The sequence below is a fragment of the Cherax quadricarinatus genome, unplaced genomic scaffold (genome assembly GCF_038502225.1).
Source record: "Cherax quadricarinatus isolate ZL_2023a unplaced genomic scaffold, ASM3850222v1 Contig1398, whole genome shotgun sequence".
NCBI classification, from domain to species: Eukaryota; Metazoa; Arthropoda; class Malacostraca; order Decapoda; family Parastacidae; genus Cherax; species Cherax quadricarinatus.
In genome coordinates this window covers 22,002-42,500 of record NW_027196424.1, presented here as the reverse complement: position 1 = coordinate 42,500, position 20,499 = coordinate 22,002, and the positions used below count along the sequence as shown (strand labels likewise).

Below are 20,499 nucleotides of genomic sequence, written 5' to 3'. Positions count from 1 at the left end.
CCCTTGCTGTTCTGTGTGTGTGTGTGTGTGTGTGTGTGTGTGTGTGTGTGTGTGTACTCACCTATTTGTACTCACCTATTTGTGGTTGCAGGGGTCGAGTCACAGCTCCTGGCCCCGCCTCTTCGCTGATTGCTACTAGGTCCTCTCTCTCCCTGCACCATGAGCTCTATCATACCTCGCCTTAAAACTATGTATGGTTCCTGCCTCCACCACATCACTTTCTAGGCTATTCCATGGCCTGACTACTCTATGACTGAAGAAATACTTCCTAACATCCCTTTGATTCATCTGAGTCTTCAACTTCCAATTTTGACCTCTTGTGTCTGTGTCCCATCTCTGGAACATCCCGTCTTTGTCCACCTCGTCTATTCCGCGCAGTATTTTATATGTCGTTATCATGTCTCCCCTGACCCTCCTGGCCTCCAGTGTCGTCAGGCCGATTTCCCTCAACCTTTCTTCATAGGACAATCCCCGTAGCTCTGGGACTAGTCTTGTTGCAAACCTTTGCACTTTCTCTAATTTCTTGACGTGCTTGACTAGGTGTGGATTCCAAACTGGTGCTGCATACTCCAGTATGGGCCTGACGTAGATGGTGTACAGAGTCTTAAACGAATCCTTACTGAGGTATCGGAACGCTATCCGTAGGTTTGCCAGGCGCCCGTATGCTGCAGCAGTTATCTGATTGATGTGCGCCTCAGGCGATATGCTAAGATAAGATAAGATAAGATTTCGTTCGGATTTTTAACCCCGGAGGGTTAGCCACCCAGGATAACCCAAGAAAGTCAGTGCGTCATCGAGGACTGTCTAACTTATTTCCATTGGGGTCCTTAATCTTGTCCCCCAGGATGCGACCCACACCAGTCGACTAACACCCAGGTACCTATTTGCTGCTAGGTGAACAGGACAACAGGTGTAAGGAAACGTGTCGAAATGTTTCCACCCGCCGGGAATCGAACCCGGGCCCTCCGTGTGTGAAGCGGGAGCTTTAGCCACCAGGCCACCGGGCCAGTCTTTGGCCATCTAAACTATATTGTGTCTGCGGTCTTCTTTGCCCTTCCCCAATCTTCATGACTTTGCATTTGGCAGGGTTAAATTCAAGGAGCCAGTTGCTGGACCAGGCTTGTAGCCTGTCCAGATCTCTTTGTAGTCCTGCCTGATCCTCGTCCGATTCGATTCTTCTCATTAACTTCACATCGTCTGCAAACAAGGACACTTCTGAGTCTATCCCTTCCGTTATGTCGTTCACGTATACCAAGAACAGCACAGGTCCTAGGACTGACCCCTGTGGAACCCCGCTTGTCACAGGCGCCCACTCTGACACCTCGTCGCGTACCATGACTCGTTGTTTCCTCCCTGTCAGATATTCTCTGATCCATTGCAGTGCCTTTCCTGTTATGTGTGCCTGGTCCTCTAGCTTTTGCAGTAACCTCTTGTGAGGAACTGTGTCGAAAGCCTTCTTGCAGTCCAAAAATACGCAGTCGATCCACCCCTCTCTCTCTTGTCTTACTTCTGTCACCTTGTCATAAAACTCTAGTAGGTTTGTGACACAGGATTTTCCTTCCCTGAAACCGTGCTGGTTGTCAATTATACACTTGTTTCTTTCCAGGTGCCCCACCACTCTCCTCCTGATGATCTTCTCCATGACCTTGCATACTATACACGTTAGAGATACAGGTCTGTAGTTTAGTGCCTCATGTCTGTCTCCCTTTTTAAAAATTGGGACTACATTTGCCATTTTCCATACCTCAGGGAGTTGCCCAGTTTCAAATGATGTGTTGAAGATCTTTGTTAATGGCTCACACAATATCTCTGCTCCCTCTTTAAGGACCCATGGAGAGATGTTGTCTGGTCCCACCGCCTTTGAGGTGTCAAGTTCGCATAGCAGCTTCTTCACCTCCTCCTTGGTTATATGTACCTCATCCAGCACTTGCTGGTGTGCCCCCCTGTTCTGATTTCTTGGAGTCCTACTGGTTTCCACTGTAAATACCTCTTTAAATCTTGTGTTGAGCTCCTGACATACCTCTCGGTCGTTTCTTGTGAATTCCCCATCACCCTTCCTCAGTCTGATTACCTGGTCCTTGACTGTTGTTTTCCTCCTGATGTGGCTGTACAACAGCTTCGGGTCAGTCTTTACTTTTGATGCTATGTCATTTTCATATTGTCTCTGAGCCTCCCTTCTTATCTGTGCATATTCGTTTCTGGCTCTTCGGCTGATTTCTTTATTTTCCTGAGTTCTCTGTCTTCTGTACCTTTTCCATTCTCTAGTACACCTAGTTTTTGCCTCCCTACACCTTTGGGTGACCCAAGGACTCGTTCTGTTCTTCCCATTATTTCTGTTTCCCTTGGGAACAAACCTCTCCTCTGCCTCCTTGCATTTTGTTGCTACATAGTCCATCATTTCTTGTACTGGTTTTCCTGTCAGTTCACTCTCCCACTGAATGTCTTGCAGGAAGTTCCTCATGCCTGAGTAGTTCCCCCTTTTGTAGTTTGGTTTTTCCCAGCCTATTCCTGCTACTCTCTCCACTTGGAGCTCAACTATGTAGTCGAAGCACAGAACCACATGATCACTAGCTCCCAGGGGCCTTTCATACATGATACCCTCGATGTCCGAACTACTCATGGTGAATACAAGGTCCAACCTTGCTGGTTCATCCTCTCCTCTCTCTCTGGTAGTGTCTCTAACATGTTGATGCATGAGGTTCTCCAGTACCACATCCATCATCTTGGCTCTCCATGTTTCGGGACCCCCATGGGGCTCCAGGTTTGTGTGTGTGTGTGTGTGTGTGTGTGTGTGTGTGTGTGTGTGTGTGTGTGTGTGTGTGTGTGTGTGTGTGTGTGTGTGTGAGTGTGTGTACTCACCTATTTGTACTCACCTATTTGTGGTTGCAGGTGTCGATTCATAGCTCCTGGCCCCGCCTCTTCGCTGATTGCTACTAGGTCCTCTCTCTCCCTGCCCCATGAGCTTTATCATACCTCGCCTTAAAACTATGTATGGTTCCCGCCTCCACTACGTCACTTTCTAGGCTATTCCACGGTCTGACTACTCTATGATTGAAGAAATACTTCCTAACATCCCTTTGATTCATCTGAGTCTTCAACTTCCAATTGTGACCTCTTGTGTCTGTGTCCCCTCTTTGGAACATCCCGTCTTTGTCCACCTTGTCTATTCTGCGCAGTATTTTATATGTCGTTATCATGTCTCCCCTGACCCTCCTGTTCTCCAGTGTCATCAGGCCGATTTCCCTCAACGTTTCTTCGTAGGACAATCCCCGTAGCTCTGGGACTAGCCTTGTTGCAAACCTTTGCACTTTCTCTAATTTCTTGACGTGCTTGACTAGGTGTGGATTCCAAACTGGTGCTGCATACTCCAGTATGGGCCTGACGTAAATGGTATACAGAGTCTTGAACGAATCCTTACTGAGGTATCGGAACGCTATCCGTAGGTTTGCCAGGTGCCCGTATGCTGCAGCAGTTATCTGATTGATGTGGGCCTCAGGAGATATGCTCGGTGTTATACTGACCCCCAGATCTTTTTCCTTGAGTGAGGTTTGCAGTCTTTGGCCATCTAAACTATATTGTGTCTGCGGTCTTCTTTGCCCTTCCCCAATCTTCATGACTTTGCATTTGGCAGTGTTAAACTCAAGGAGCCAGTTGCTGGACCAGGCCTGTCCAGGTCTCTTTGCAGTCCTGCCTGATCCTCATCCGATTTGATTCTTCTCATTAACTTCACATCATCTGCAAACAAGGACACTTCTGAGTCTATCCCTTCCGTTATGTCGTTCACATATACCAAGAACAGCACAGGTCCTAGGACTGACCCCTGTGGAACCCCGCTTGTCACAAGCGCCCACTCTGACACCTCGTCACGTACCATGACTCGTTGTTGCCTCCCTGTCAGGTATTCTCTGATCCATTGCAGTGCCTTTCCTGTTATGTGTGCCTGATCCTCTAGCTTTTGCAGTAACCTCTTGTGAGGAACTGTGTCGAAGGCCTTCTTGCAGTCCAAAAAAATGCAGTCGATCCACCCCTCTCTCTCTCTTGTCTTACTTCTGTCACCTTGTCATAAACTCTAGTAGGTTTGTGACACAGGTTTTCCTTCCCTGAAACCGTGCTGGTTGTCAATTATACACTTTTTTCTTTCCAGGTGCTCCACCACCTGTGTGTGTGTGTGTGTGTGTGTGTGTGTGTGTGTGTGTGTGTGTGTGTGTGTGTGTGTGTGTGTGTGTGTGTGTGTGTGTGTGTATCTGTGTGTGTATCTGTGTGTGTCTGTGTGTAGTGTGTGTTAATGTGTATGTGTGTGTAAAATATGATATTATTATTATTATTATTATTATTATATAAATAATTATTATACGATAATAATAATAATAATAATAATAATAATAATAATAATAATAATAATAATAATAATAATAATAATAATAATAATAATAATAATACCACAGGTACAGATCACAGGTCAGAGAGCCCTGGCCTTCAAGCACGGTCTTACTGGGACTGACCCTGAGCCCCTAGAGGAGTATCCCTCCATGGGAAGACCTGACTATGCCCCAAGTCCCAGACGACCTGCCTACCTGCCCACCCACCTACTCATCCTCATGGCGGCTCGAATCTCCGTTCCTGTAACCTTCGTCATCTTCAACCTCGTCTACTGGGGATCAGCCATGGGGTGAGTATACCTGGAGAGGGTTACGGGGGTCACGTCCCCCGTGGCCCGGTCTGAGACTAGGTCTCGTGGTGGATCAGGGCCTGATCAACCAAGCTGTTACTGCTGGTAGGTGTGCAATTGAGGCTTCATCAAGGACCTCGGTTCGATATTCATTTATAAACCATACCACTGGTGAGGTTAGAACCAGCGGTCAGAGAGTCTCAAAACTCCAGACCGTCGCGTTAGCCACTGTGCCAGCTAGCTTCAATAAGATTCATCCAACTAGATATATTTCTACACCATAGGAAGGTTTTGAAGGGACTTGAGCTAGAGTTCGTCACGGCCATGCAAGCGTGAGATTCGTGTGTAAAAACTTGCATTTGTGGTCACAGTGGTGCCTGTGCTAACCTTCCTATTGTGTAGAAATATACCTAGTTGGACGAATCTTATTGTGGCTAGCTGGTCCAGTGGCTAACGCGACGGTCTGGAGATTTGAGACTCTCTGACCGCGGGTTCTAACCCCACCAGTGGTATGGTTTGTTTGCAATTGTGTCATTACGATTTCGTGAGTCATTCATATATATATATATATATATATATATATATATATATATATATATATATATATATATATATATATATATATATATATATATATATATATATATATATATATATCTCGCGCCGGATAGGCAGAACTTGCGATCTTGGCTTAAATAGCAACGCCCATCTTGCCATATAAGACAAGTGAAAATTTGTGTATGCAATAATTTCGCCAAAATCATTCTGAACTTAACGAAAAAAATATATTTCACTGTGTTTGTTAAGTATTAAATTACTGTAAACAAATCTAAAATATATATTGTTGGGTTAGGCTAAAATAAATTGCTCTTGTTATAATAAGGTTAGGTAAGTTTTATAAGATTCTTTTGGTGCAAAATTAAAAATTATTACATTAACATTAATGAAAAAAATATATCTTTAAACGTATAAGAGAAAATTTTAGGAAGGACTTAATTTTAAATGAGTTCTTGCTAATTGACCAGTTTTACATATTCGGCACGACATGTATATATATATATAAATATATATATATATATATATATATATATATATATATATATATATATATATATATATATATATATATATATATATATATATATATATATATATTTTCTTTTTTAACAAGTCGGCCGTCTCCCACTGAAGCAGGGTGACCCAAAAAGAAAGAAAATCCCCCCAAAAAATACTTTCATCATCATTCAACACTTTCACCTCACTCACACATAATCACTGTTTTTGCAGAGGTGCTCAGAATACAACAGTTTAGAAGTATATACGTATAAAGATACACAACATATCCCTCCAAACTGCTAATATCCCAAACCCCTCCTTTAGAGTGCAGGCATTGTATTCCCATTTCCAGGACTCAAGTCCGGCTATATAAAAATAACCGGTTTCCCTGAATCCCTTCACTAAATATTACCCTGCTCACACTCCAACAGATCGTCAGGTCCCAAATACCATTCGTCTCCATTCACTCCTATTGAACAAGCTTATGCACGCCTGCTGGAAGTCCAAGCCCCTCGCCCACAAAACCTCCCTTACCCCTTCCTTCCAACCTTTTCGAGGACGACCCCTACAACCCCTCTTCAGCCCTCTGACTAATACTTTTATTAACTTCACACCTTCTCCTAATTTCCACACTCCGAATTTTCTGCATAATATTTACACTACACATTGCCCTTAGACAGGACATCTCCACTGCCTCCAACTGCGTCCTCGCTGCTACATTCACACCCAAATAAGAGTGTTGGTACTGCTATACTTTCATACATTCCCTTCTTTGCCTCCATAGATAACGTTTTTTGTCTCCACATATACCTCAATGCACCACTCACCTTTTTTCCCTCATCAATTCTATGATTAACCTCATCCTTCATAAATCCATCCGCTGACACGTCACCTCCCAAGTATCTGAAAACATTCACTTCCTCCATTCTCCTCCTCCCCAATTTGATATCCAATTTTTCTTTATCTAAGTCATTTGATACCCTCATCACCTTACTCTTTTCTATGTTCACTTTCAACTTTCTACCTTTACACACACTCTCAAACTCATCCACTAACCTTTGCAATTTTTCTTTAGAATCTCCCATAAGCACAGTATCATCAGCAAAACACAACTGTGTCAATTCCCATTTTGCATTTGATTCCCCATAATTTAATCCCACCCCTCTCCCAAACATCATAGCATTTACTTCTTTTACAACCCCATCAATAAATATATTAAACAACCATGGTGACATTACACTTCCCTCTCTAAGACCTACTTTTACCGGGAAGTAGTCTCCCTCTCTTCTACACACCCTAACCTGAGCCTCACTACCCTCATAAAAACTCTTTACAGCATTTAGTAACTTACCACTTGTTCCATACACTTGCAACATCTGCCACATTGCTCCCCTATCCACTCTATCATATGCCTTTTCTAAATCCATAAATGCAATAAAAACTTCCCTACCTTTAAATAAATAATGTTCACATATATGCTTCAATATAAACACTTGATCTGCACATCCCCTACCCACTCTAAAACCTCCTTGCTCATCCGCAATTCTACATTCTGTCTTACCTCTAATTCTTTCAATTATAACCCTACTGTACACTTTTCTTGGTATACTCAGTAAACTTATTCCTCTATAATTTTTGCAATCTCTTTCGTCCCCCTTCCCTTTATATAAAGGGACTATACATGCTCTCTGCCAATCCCTAGGTACCTTCCCCTCTTTCATACATTTATTCAACAAAAATACCAACCACTCCAACACTGTATATCCCCCTGCTTTTAACATTTCTGTCATGATCTCGTCAGTTCCAGCTGCTTTACCCCTTTTCATTCTACGTAATGCCTCACGCACCTCCTCCACACTTACATCCTGCTCTTCTTCACTCCTAAAAGATGGTATACCTCCCTGGCCAGTGCACGAAATTACCGCTTCCCTTTCTTCGTCGACATTTAAACGTTCCTCAAAATATTTCCGCCATCTACCCAAAACCTCCAACTCTCCATCTACTAACTCCCCTACTCTGTTTTTAACTGACAAATTCATTCGTTCTCTAGGCTTTCTTAACTTGTTGAACTCACTCCAAAATTTTTTCTTATTTTCATTAAAATTTCTTGACAGTGCCTCTCCCACTCTATCATCTGCTCTCCTTTCGCACTCTCTCACCACTCTCTTTACCTTTCTTTTACTCTCCATATACTCTGCTCTTCTTATAACGCTTCTGCTTTGTAAAAACCTCTCATAAGCTAACTTTTTCTCTTTTATCACACCCTTTACTTCATCATTCTACCAATCACTCCTCTTTCCTCCTGCACTCACCCTCCTATAACCACAAACTTCTGCCCCACATTCTAATACTGCATTTTTAAAACTATTCCAACCCTCTTTAACCCCCCCCCCCCCCCCGCTACTCATACTTGCACCAGCCCACCTGTCTGCCGATAGTTGCTTATATCTCACCCAAACTTCCTCCTCCCTTAGTTTATACACTTTTACCTCCCTCTTGCTTGTTGCCATTTTCCTCTTTTCCCATCTACCTCTTACTCTAACTGTAGCTACAACTAAATAATGATCCGATATATCAGTTGCCCCTCTATAAACGTGTACATCCTGGAGCCTACCCATCAATCTTTTATCAACCAATACATAATCTAACAAACTACTTTCATTACTTGCTATATCATACCTTGTATATTTATTTATCCTCTTCTTCATAAAATATGTATTACTTATTACCAAACCTCTTTCTACACATAGCTCAATTAAAGGCTTTCCATTTTCATTTACCCCTGGCACCCCAAATTTACCTACTACTCCCTCCACAACATTTTTGCCCACTTTAGCATTGAAATCCCCTACCATCATTACTTTCACACTTGGTTCAAAACTCCCCACACATTCACTCATCATTTCCGAAAATCTCTTTTTCTCCTCTACACTTCTCTCTTCTCCAGGTGCATATACGCTTACTATAACCCACTTTTCACATCCAACCTTTATTTTACTCCACATAATCCTTGAATTAATACATTTATAGTCCCTCTTTTCCTGCTATAATTTATCCTTCAACATTATTGCTACTCCTTCTTTAGCTCTAACTCTATTTGAAACCCCTGACCTAATCCCATTTATTCCTCTCCACTGAAACTCTCCCACCTCCTTCAGCTTTGTTTCACTTAAAGCCAGGACATCCAGCTTCTTCTCATTCATAACATCCACAATCATCTCTTTCTTATCATCTGCACAACATCCACGCACATTCAGACTTCCCACTTTGACAATTTTCTTCTTCTTATTCTTTTTAGCAATTATTACAGGAAAAAGGGTTCCTAGCCCATTGTTCCCGGCATTTATTTGAATTTTACAACAAGCATGGCTTACGGAGGAAAGATTCTTATTCCACTTCCCCATGGATATAAAAGGAAAAGTAATAAGACCAAGAACTATTAAGATAAAATCAAAGAAAACTCAGATGAGTGTGTATAAACAAACATGTACATGTATGTGTAGTGTGACCTAAGTGTAAGTAGAAGTAGCAAGACGTACCTGTAATCTTGCATATTTAGGAGACAGACAAAAAACACCAGCAATCCTACCATTATGTAAAACAATTACAGGCTTTCGTCTCACACTCACTTGGCAGGACGGTAGTACCTCCCTGGGTGGTTGCTGTCTACCAACCTACTACATATATATATATATATATATATATATATATATATATATATATATATATATATATATATATATATATATATATATATATATATATATATATATATATATATGTCGTGCCGAATAGGCAGAACTTGCCATCTTGGCTTAAATAGCAACGCTCATCTTGCCATATAGGACAAGTGAAAATTTGTGTATGCAATAATTTCCCCAAAATCATTCTGAACCTAACGAAAAAAATATGTTTCACTGGGTTTGTTTAGTATTAAATTATTGTAAACAAATCTAAAATATATTTAGTTGGGTTAGGCTAAAATATATTGTTCTTGTTATGATAAGGTTAGGTAAGTTTTCTAAGATTCTTTTGATGCAAAATTAAAAAAAAATACATTAACACTAATGAAAAAAATATATCTTTAAACGCATAAGAGAAAATTTCAGAAAGGACTTAATTTTAAATGAGTTATTGCTAATTGACCAGTTTTACATATTCGGCACGACATATATATATATATATATATATATATATATATGTATATATATATATATATATATATATATATATATATATATATATATATATATATATATATATATATATATATATATATATATATATATATATATATATATATATATATATATATTAGACGTCATTTAACACGGTAATTACGTTCCTGAAAACACCGTGTTCGGTAAAACCGTGTTAGATGAACTGAAAAACTTATGGGAAAAATAGGGTCACGTTCCTAAGAGGCCCCCCCTCAAAAAAAAAAAAAATTTTTTAGGCCTCCATATCTTACAAAAATAAAAGTGAAAATGTAATTGTACTTCATTGTTATGATGTATTATGTTGTTTTTACTGCTTAAGACTACAAATGTAACAGAAATAATAGTATTTCTTACCTTAAATTGTGGGTGCTGGTGTTTGTGGATGATTGTGAAGAGAGTGAGAGTTATGTTGTGACCCTACTGGGCTGAGGTGGATGGTAGAGGTTCTGGTACTGAAGTTGATGGTTGTACTGGAGTGTCTGACTTTGTCATTTAATCAAGTGATTCAGTAAGTCAGTCAAGTGATTCAGTAAGTCTCAAGTCATTCAGTAAGCCTAAAGTCATTCAGTAAGTCTCAAGTCATTCAGGAAGTCAGTCAAGTGATTCAGTAAGTCAGTCAAGTGATTCAGTAAGTCAGTCAAGTGATTTAGTAAGTCAGTCAAGTGATTCAATAAGTCTCAAGTCATTCGGTAAGTCAGTCAAGTTATTCAATAAGTCAGTCAAGTCATTCAGTAAGTCAGTCAAGTCATTCAGAAAGTCAGTCAAGTGATGGTGGGGTGGTGTCGGGGGGGCAGTGGCTGGGGACGGTGGGAGGTCTCCCCAGCTGAATCACAACAAAGTGGATGCTTGAGGAGAGGGATTTTTTTTTTCCTTCCCGCAAACTGAACCATGTTAAATTCATCATAAGACGTGTTACATAAAATTGTGCCGCAATTCTTCAATCGTGCTATACCAAAACTTGCCAAATAAACTCGTGCTAAATGACGGTCTACTGTATATACAGTAGGCTAAAGGATGTACACGTTTATGTTGTTGTAGCTACAGTTAGAATAAGAGGTAGATGGGACTAGAAGAAAATGACAACAACAAGCAAGAGGGAGGTGAAAGTGTATAAACTAAGGGAGGAGGAAGTTCGGGCGAGATATAAGCGACTATTGGCAGAAAGGTGGGCTGGTGCAAGTATGAGTAGTGGGGGGGTTGAAGAGGGTTGGAATAGTTTTAAAAATGCAGTATTAGAATGTGGGGCAGAAGTTTGTGGTTATAGGAGGGTGGGGGCAGGAGGAAAGAGGAGTGATTGGTAGAATGATGAAGTAAAGGGTGTGATAAAAGAGAAAAAAGTTAGCTTATGAGAGGTTTTTACAAAGCAGAAGTGTTATAAGAAGAGTTGAGTATATGGAGAGTAAAAGAAAGGAGAAGAGAGTGGTGAGAGGGTGCAAAAGGAGAGCAGATGATAGAGTAGGAGAGGCACTGTCAAGAAATTTTAATGAAAATAAGAAAAAAATTTGGAGTTAAACAAGTTAAGGAAGCCTAGGGAACGAATGGATTTGTCAGTTAAAAACAAAGTAGGGGAGTTAGTAGATGGAGAGATGGGGGTATTGGGTAGATGGCGAGAATATTTTGAGGAACTTTTAAATATCGATGAAGAAAGGGAAGCGGTAATTTCATGCACTGGCCAGGGAGGTATATTATCTTTTAGAAGTGAAGAAGAACAGGATGTGAGTGTCGGGGAGGTGCGTGAGGCACTACGTAAAATGAAAGGGGTAAAGCAGCTGGAACTGACGGGATCATGACAGAAATGTTAAAAGCAGGGGAGGATATAGCGTTGGAGTGGTTGGTATTTTTGTTTAATAAATGTATGAAAGAGGGGAAGGTACCTAGGAATTGGCAGAGAACATGTATAGTCCCTTTATATAAAGGGAAGGGGACAAAAGAGATTGTAAAAATTATAGAGGAATAAGTTTACTGAGTATACCAGGAAAAGTGTACAGTAGGGTTATAATTGAAAGAATTAGAGGTAAGACAGAATGTAGGATTGCGGATGAGCAAGGAGGTTTCAAAGTGGGTAGGGGATGTGTAGATCAAGTGTTTAAATTGAAGCATATATGTGAGCAGTATTTAGATAAAGGTAGGGAAGTTTTTATTGCATTTATGGATTTAGAAAAAACATGATAGAGTGGACAGGGGAGCAATGTGGCAAATGTTGTAAGTATATGGAATAGGTGGTAAGTTACTAAATGCTGTAAAGAGTTTTTATGAGGATAGTGAGGCTCAGGTTAGAGTGTGTAGAAGAGAGGGAGACTACTTCCCGGTAAAAGTAGGTCTTAGAGAGGGATGTGTAATGGCACCATGGTTGTTTAATATATTTATAGATGGGGTTGTAAAAGAAGTAAATGCTAGTGTGCTCAGGAGAGGGGTGGGATTAAATTATGGGGAATCAAATACAAAATGGGAATTGACACAGTTAATTTTCGCTGTTGATACTGTGTTTATGGGAGATTCTAAAGAAAAATTGCAAAGGTTAATGGACGCATTTGGGAGTGTGTGTAAAGGTAGAAAGTTGAAAGTGAACATAGAAAAGAATAAGGTGATGAGGGTATCAAATGATTTAGATAAAGAAAAATTGGATATCAAATTGGGGAGGAGGAGAACGGAGGAAGTGAATGTTTTCAGAAATTTGGGAGTTGACGTGTCGGCGGATGGATTTATGAAGGATGAGGTTAATCATAGAATTGATGAGGGAAAAAAGGTGGGTGGTGCGTTGATGTATATGTGGAGACAAAAAAAACGTTATCTATGGAGGCAAAGAAGGGAATGTATGAAAGTATAATAGTACCAACACTCTTATATGGGTGTGAAGCTTGGGTGGTAAATGCAGCAGCGAGGAGACGGTTGGAGGCAGTGGAGATGTCCTGTCTAAGGGCAATGTGTGGTGTAAATATTATGCAGAAAATTTGGAGTGTGGAAATTAGGAGAAGGTGTGGAGTTAATAAAAGTATTAGTCAGAGGGCTGAAGAGGGGTTGTTGAGGTGGTTTGGTCATTTAGAGAGAATGGATCAAAGTAGAATGACACGGATAGCGTATAAATCTGTAGGGGAAGGAATGCAAGGTAGGGGTTGTCCTTGAAAAGGTTGGAAGAAGGGGATAAGGGACGTTTTGTGGGCGAGGGGCTTGGACTTCCAGCAAGCGGGCATGAGTTTGTTCAGTAGGAGTGAATGGAGACGAATGGTATTTGGGACCTGACGAGCTGTTGGAGTGTGAGCAGGGTAATATTTAGTGAAGGGATTCAGGGAAACCGGTTATTTTTATAGCCGGACTTGAGCCCTGGAAATAGGAAGTACAATGCCTGCACTTTAAAGGAGGGTTTTTTGGGATATTGGCAGTTTGGAGGGATATGTTGTGTATCTTTATACGTATATACTTCTAAACTGTTGTGTTCTGAGCACCTCTGCAAAAATAGTGATTATGTGTGAGTGAGGTGAAAGTGTTGAATGATGAGGAAAGTATTTTCTTTTTTGGGGATTTTCTTTCTTTTTGGATCACCCTGCCTCGGTGGGAGACAGCCGACTTGTTTATATATATATATATATATATATATATATATATATATATATATATATATATATATATATATATATATATATATATATATATATATATATATATATATATATATATATATATATATATATATATATATATATATATATATATATATACATGTGTGTGTGTGTGTGTGTGTGTGTGTGTGTGTGTGTACTCACCTAATTGTGGTTGCAGGGATCGAGACTCAGCTCCTGGCCCCGCCTCTTCACTGATCGCTACTAGGTCCTCTCCCTCTCTGCTTCCTGAGCTTTGTCATACCTCTTCTTAAAACTATGTATGGTTCTTGCCTCCACTACTTCATTTGCTAGGCTAATCCACTTCCTGACGACTCTATGACTGAAGAAATACTTCCTAACGTCCCTGTGACTCGTCTGAGTCTTCAATTTCCAGTTGTGACCCCTTGTTTCTGTGTCTCCTCTCTGGAACATCCTATCTCTGTCCACCTTGTCTATTCCCCGCAGTATCTTGTATGTCGTTATCATGTCTCCCCTGACCCTTCTGTTCTCCAGTGTCGTCAGTCCGATTTCCCTCAACCTTTCCTCGTACGACATTCCCCTGAGCTCTGGGACTACCCTTGTTGCAAACCTTTGTACTTTCTCTAACTTCTTGACGTGCTTGACCAGGTGTAGGTTTCAGACTGGTGCTGCATACTCCAGTATGGGCCTAACATACACAGTGTACAGTGTCTTGAACAATTCCTTATTAAGGTATCGGAACGCTATTCTCAGGTTTGCCAGGCGCCCGTATGCTGCATCAGTTATTTGGTTGATGTGTGCCTCCGGTGACGTGCTCGGTGTTATGGTCACCCCTAGGTCTTTCTCCCTGAGTGAGGTCTGTAGTCTTTGTCCACCTAGCCTATATTCTGTCTGCGGTCTTCTTTGCCCCTCCCCAATCTTCATGACTTTGCATTTGGCAGGGTTGAATTAGAGAAGCCAATTTCTGGACCACATGTCCAGCCTGTCCAGGTCTCTTTGCAGTCCTGCCTCATCCCCATCCGATTTAATTCTTCTCATCAGCTTCACATCATCTGCGAATAGGGACACTTCAGAGTCTATTCTTTCCATCATGTCGTTCGCATATATCAAAAATAGCACTGGTCCTAGAACTGACTCCTGTGGGACCCCGATCGTCACAGGCGCCCACTGTGATACCTCTTCACGTACCATGACTCGTTGTTGCCTTCCTGTCAGGTATTCCCTGATCCATTGCAGTGCCCTCTCTGTTATATGCGCCTGATCCTCCAGCTTCTGCACTAATCTCTTGTGGGGAACTGTGTAAAAGGCCTTCCTGCAGTCTAGGAAAATGCAGTCAACCCACCCCTCTCTCTCGTGTCTTACTTTTGTTACCTTGTCATAAAACTCCAGAAGGTTTGTGACACAAGATTTGCCTTCCATGAACCTGTGCTGATTTTCATTTATAATCTTGTTCCATTCCAGGTGTTCCACCACTCTCCTCATGTTAATCTTCTCCATGACTTTGCACACAATACATGTCAGAGACACAGGTCTGTAGTTTAGTACCTCATTTCTGTTTCCTTTCTTAAATATGGGGACTACATTTGCTGTCTTCCATTTCTCAGATAGTTCCCCAGTTTCAAGGGGTGTGTTGAAGATTGTGGTTAGGGGCACGCACAGCATCTCTGCTCCTTCTCTAAGGACCCATGGGGAGATGTTGCCCGGTCCCATCGCCTTTGAGGTATCAAGGTCACTTAGCAGCTTCTGCACCTCCTCCTCGGTTGTTCGTATGTCATCCAACACTTGTTGGTATATTCCCTCTTGATGTTCCCTTCTGTGCTGTCTTCCCAGAGCCCTTCCTGTCTCTACTGTAAAAACTTCCTTAAATCTCCTGTTTAGCTCCTCACATACCTCCTGATCATTGTGATTCTTGTGAGTTCTCCACCTTCTGTCCTCAGTCTGATCACCTGGTCTTTGACTTTTGTCTTCCTCCTGATGTGGCTATACAACAGTTTCGGGTCAGTCTTGATTTTCGATGCTATGTTATTTTCATACTGTTGCTGGGCCTCCCTCCTTACCTGTGCGTACTCATTCCTGGCTCTGCGACTAATCTCCCTATTTCCATGTGTTCTCTGCCTTCTGTACTTTTTCCATTCTCTATTGCACTTTGTTTTTGCCTCCTTACACCTTCGGGTAAACCAGGGGCTCATTCTGGTCTTCCCATTGTTTCTGTTGCCCTTGGGAATAAACCTTTCCATTGCCTCCTTGCATTTTGTTGTTACATATTCCATCATTTCATTTACTGGCTTTCCTGCCAGTTCTCTGTCCCACTGGACCTCCCGCAGGAAGTTCTTCAACCCTATGTAGTCCCCTCTTTTATAGTCTAGCTTTTCCCATTCACCTCCTGTTACTCTCTCCACTTGCAATTCTACTATGTATTCAAAGCACAGAACCACGTGGTCACTAGCTCCTAGGGGACTCTCATATGTGATGTCCTCAATGTCTGAACTGCCCAGGGTGAACACAAGGTCCAATCTTGCTGGTTCATCCTCCCCTCTCACTCTGGTAGTGTCCTTAACATGTTGGTGCATGAGGCTTTCCAGCACCACATCCAACATCTTGGCTCTCATGTTTCGGGACCCCCATGTGGCTCCAGGTTTTCCCAGTCAATCTCCCTATGGTTGAAATCCCCCATAACCAGCAACTTTGCTCTGCTGGAGTGAGCTCTTCTTGCCACCTCAGCAAGTGTGTCCACCATTGCTCTGTTGCTCTCTTCATATTCCTCTCTTGGCCTCCTGCAGTTCTGTGGTGGATTATACATTACTGCAATGACCACCTTGTGCTCCCCAGACTGAAATGTACCTACTATGTAGTCCCTTTCTCCTGTCTCGTCTATGCCTCCCATTTTCTCGAATTTCCGTCGGTTTTTTACGAGCAGAGCAACCCCACCTCACCCTCTGCCCCTTCTATCTTTCCTCATGATCTGGTATCCTGGTGGGGAAGATTGCATCTGTTATTGTCTCCGTGAGTTTTGTTTCTGTAACTGCTATGATGTCTGGGGACTTCTCATTGATTCTTTCCTGCCATTCCTCATGTTTATTCGTTAATCCATCTGCATTTGTGTACCAAACCTTCAACTTCTGTTCTAATACTGTTCTAATACTGTGTGTGTGTGTGTGTGTGTGTGTGTGTGTGTGTGTGTGTGTGTGTGTGTGTGTGTGTGTGTGTGTGTGTGTGTGTGTGTGTGTGTGTTTTGCGTTATATTTATGTCATTCATTAATATTCTTTTTCTGTTGTTTTTCCAGGGAATCTGAGGAGAGTCCGACCTAACACCCCCCTCAAAAAATATAAACACACACGCAGACAAACACAGACAGACGAAGAGACACACAAACGGACATACTGGACTATGTACACAGACACAGTTCCAGTCATACAAGACACACAAACACACACAGTACGCCTCTGTACAGCTAAAACTATTTTAAAAGAGCTTTTTATAGCCTCATTGTACGAGGTCGTAGCCACTTTTCTAATATATACACACAAAAGCCTAAAAAAAAAAATTCTCTTCATATTTTTAGAAAATAGATTAAATAAGAACTTTCTTAGTCATGCAAAAATGGTACAAAAACGTCATGAGGTGAAATCTAATAAAGATTTATTCTAGGAAACCAGGAACACAAAGTTGTATATTTTAATAGACGCCATGTGAAATATTTTAGTTAGTGATGGAGGGCTGAGCAGAGAGGTTATGTTAGGTCAGGTTTGTTAGGTAACAGGACAAGTGTTTCCTGACGCTGGTCTTCAGGTTATGTTAGGTCAGGTTTGTTAAGTAACAGGACAAGTGTTTCCTGATGCTGGTCTTCAGGTTATGTTAGGTAAGGTTTGTTAGGTAACAGGACAGGTGTTTCCTGACGCTGGTCTTCAGGTTATGTTAGGTCAGGTTTGTTAAGTAACAGGACAAGTGTTTCCTGACGCTGGTCTTCAGGTTAGGTTAGGTAAGGTTTGTCAGGACACAGGACAAAAGTTTCTTGACGCTGGAGTTTTGGTCATCTGACCGAGGCCTTCCACTGGGTTACCACACCACCTCTTTAAAATTATGATGTTTTTGGGGTTAATGTGTAGTTGAGGTCCTTCTGTTTTGTGTTTGGTGGTAAGTTAGTTGTGGAATGTTAAGTGAGTTGTGGGATGCCTCACTCCACAAAAGGGGCAGTAAAGCAATAGCAAGGAACTGCAGACCGATAGCACTAACATCCCATATCATAAAAATCTTTGAAAGGTTCCTAAGAAGCAAGATTGCCACCCATCTAGAAACCCATCAGTTACACAACCCAGGGCAGCATGGGTTAAGAACAGGTCGCTTCTGTCTGTCCCAACTACTGGATCACTACGACAAGGTCCTAGATGCACTAGAACACAAAAAGAATGCAGATGTAATATACACAGACTTTGCAAAAGCCTTCGACAAGTGTGACCATGGCGTAATAGCGCACAAAATGCGTGCTAAAGGAATAACAGGAAAAGTTTGTAGATGGATCTATAATTTCCTCACTAACAGAACACAGAGAGTAGTCGTCAACAGAGTGAAGTCCGAGGCAGCTACGGTGAAAAGCTCTGTTCCACAAGGCACAGTACTCGCTCCCATCTTGTTCCTCATCCTCATAGCTGACATAGACAAGGATGTCAGCCACAGCACCATGTCTTCCTTTGCAGATGACACCCGAATCTGCATGACAGTGTCTTTCATTGCAAACACTGCAAGGCTCCAGGCAGACATCAACCAAATCTCAAATCTTTCAATGGGCTGCAGAGAACAGTATGAAGCTCAGCGATGAGAAATTTCAATTGCTCCGATATGGTAAACGTGAGGAAATTAAAACTTCATCAGAGTATAAAACAAATTCCAACCACACAATAGAGCGAAAAACTAACGTCAAAGACCTGGGAGTGATCATGTCAGAGGATCTCACCTTCAAGGACCATAACATTGTATCAATCGCATCTGGTAGAAAAATGACCGGATGCCAAGCCCATGATGGCACTCTTCAGGTCGCTTGTTCTATCTAGGCTGGAATATTGCTGCACACTAACAGCACCTTTCAAGGCAGGTGAAATTGCTGACCTAGAAAATGTACAGAGAACCTTCAAGGCGCGCATAACGGAGATAAAACACCTCAGTTACTGGGAGCGCTTAAAGTTCCAGAACCTGTATTCCCTGGAACGCAGGCGGGAGAGATACATGATTATATACTCCTGGAAAATCCTAGAGGGACTAGTAACGAACTTGCACACGAAAATCACTCACAACGAAAGCAAAAGACTCGGCAGACGATGCAACATCCCCCCAGTGAAAAGCAGGGGCACCATTAGCACGTTAAGAGACAACACAATAAGTGTCAGGGGCCCAAGACTGTTCAACTGCCTCCCAGCATACATAAGGGGGATTACCAATAGACCCCTAGCAGTCTTCAAGAAGACACTGGACAAGCACCCAAAGTCAGTAGCTGACCAGCCGGGCTGTGGTTCGTAAGTTGGATTGCGTACGGCCAGCAGTAACAGCCTGATTGATCAGGCCCTGATGCACCAGTCCGCGGGGGCGTTGACCCCCGGAACTCTCTCCAGGTAAACAATAAGCTCAAGAAAATTAGCCCAAATTAAGCCAACCTGACCCATTCTAATCCAACCGAACCAATCCTAACAAAACCTAACCTATCCTAAGTTAATCAACCTTAATTAGATTAGGTTAGTCTACTTATATTAGTACCAAAACAACGGGTCAATTTCCCCTACAGGCAAAAAAAAAAAAAAAAAAAAAAAAAAAATTCCACTGCACAACGAATACCAAGATAATTTACGAACACCTGGACCACAACTCGACATTCACCGGTGTCTTGCTGGTCAGGAAACAGGTCAGGAGACCCCTGACTCTGGTCTTAGTCGGCCAATGACCTGGTAACTAGTTAACCATCGCCAGCGAGGTGATTACTGAGACTGTTCCACCTGGAGGACGATGTTAAGTAAGAAAAATTGTAATTTGTGTGAGTTCCTGCGAGCCATTTTGTAGTGTGAAATATTATTATTGTTATATTATTATTATTATTATTATTATTATTATCATTGTTGTAATTATTATTATTACTGTAATTATTATTATTATTATTATTATTATTATTATTATTATTATTATTATTATTATTATTCAGTGCCTTCGAGGGAGGTGCCTTCATGTATATGAAGATCTTTTGATTCCGAGGAAATGGAGCAGTCCTTGCCCTTCCTCGGATCAAACTTCATCTCCCACTAGGAAGCAGTATAAACCACAACAGGTTTAGCGTTCCCCTTCCGTCACGTCGAAATAAAACTGATTTTTATATTGCTCGTTTTATTTTTTAAATCCTTGTGTTATTTCGGGTTCTTGATCCCAGGGATTTTGAGCTGTACTTCCTCCCTTTCCTCAGATCAAACCCGGCGCGCTGCTTGACCCTCATTATGGGTTTAGCGCTTCGAAACGAGCAGGAGATAAATAAATACAAATCGATGTACATATTCATCGAGAGAAGTGTATATACATTTCTATATACACTCCTGAAGACTCCGATATACCTCTGGTTGTCTTCAAGACCCCTGGCAGTCTTCAAGACCCCTGGTTGTCTTCAAGGCCCCTGGCAGTCTTCAAGACCCCTGGTTGTCTTCAAGACCCCTGGTTGTCTTCAAGACCCCTGGTTGTCTTCAAGACCCCTGGTTATCTTCAAGACCCCTGGCAGTCTTCAAGACCCCTGGTTGTCTTCAAGACCCCTGGCAGTCTTCAAGACCCCTGGTTGTCTTCAAGACCCGTGGTTATCTTCAAGACCCCTGGCAGTCTTCAAGACCCCTGGTTGCCTTCAAGACCCCTGGCAGTCTTCAAGACCCCTGGTTGTCTTCAAGACCCCTGGTTGTCTTCAAGACCCCTGGTTGTCTTCAAGACCCCTGGTTATCTTCAAGACCCCTGGCAGTC

At 41.8% G+C, this 20,499-nt stretch overlaps 1 protein-coding gene across 1 annotated transcript in view; it reads left to right on the top strand.

Moving 5' to 3' along the window:
- LOC128687088 (uncharacterized) overlaps positions 1 to 18,523 on the top strand; it is a gene marked incomplete at its 5' end in the record, with an annotated part of 66,127 nt that extends 47,604 nt beyond the window's left edge. The window contains 2 exons of the mRNA XM_070080981.1: positions 4,446 to 4,669; positions 16,808 to 18,523. Coding sequence (XP_069937082.1) covers positions 4,446 to 4,669; positions 16,808 to 16,832 — 249 coding nt within the window. The remainder of the gene's footprint in view (positions 1 to 4,445; positions 4,670 to 16,807) is intronic.
- Between the last annotated feature and the right edge of the window lie 1,976 nt (positions 18,524 to 20,499).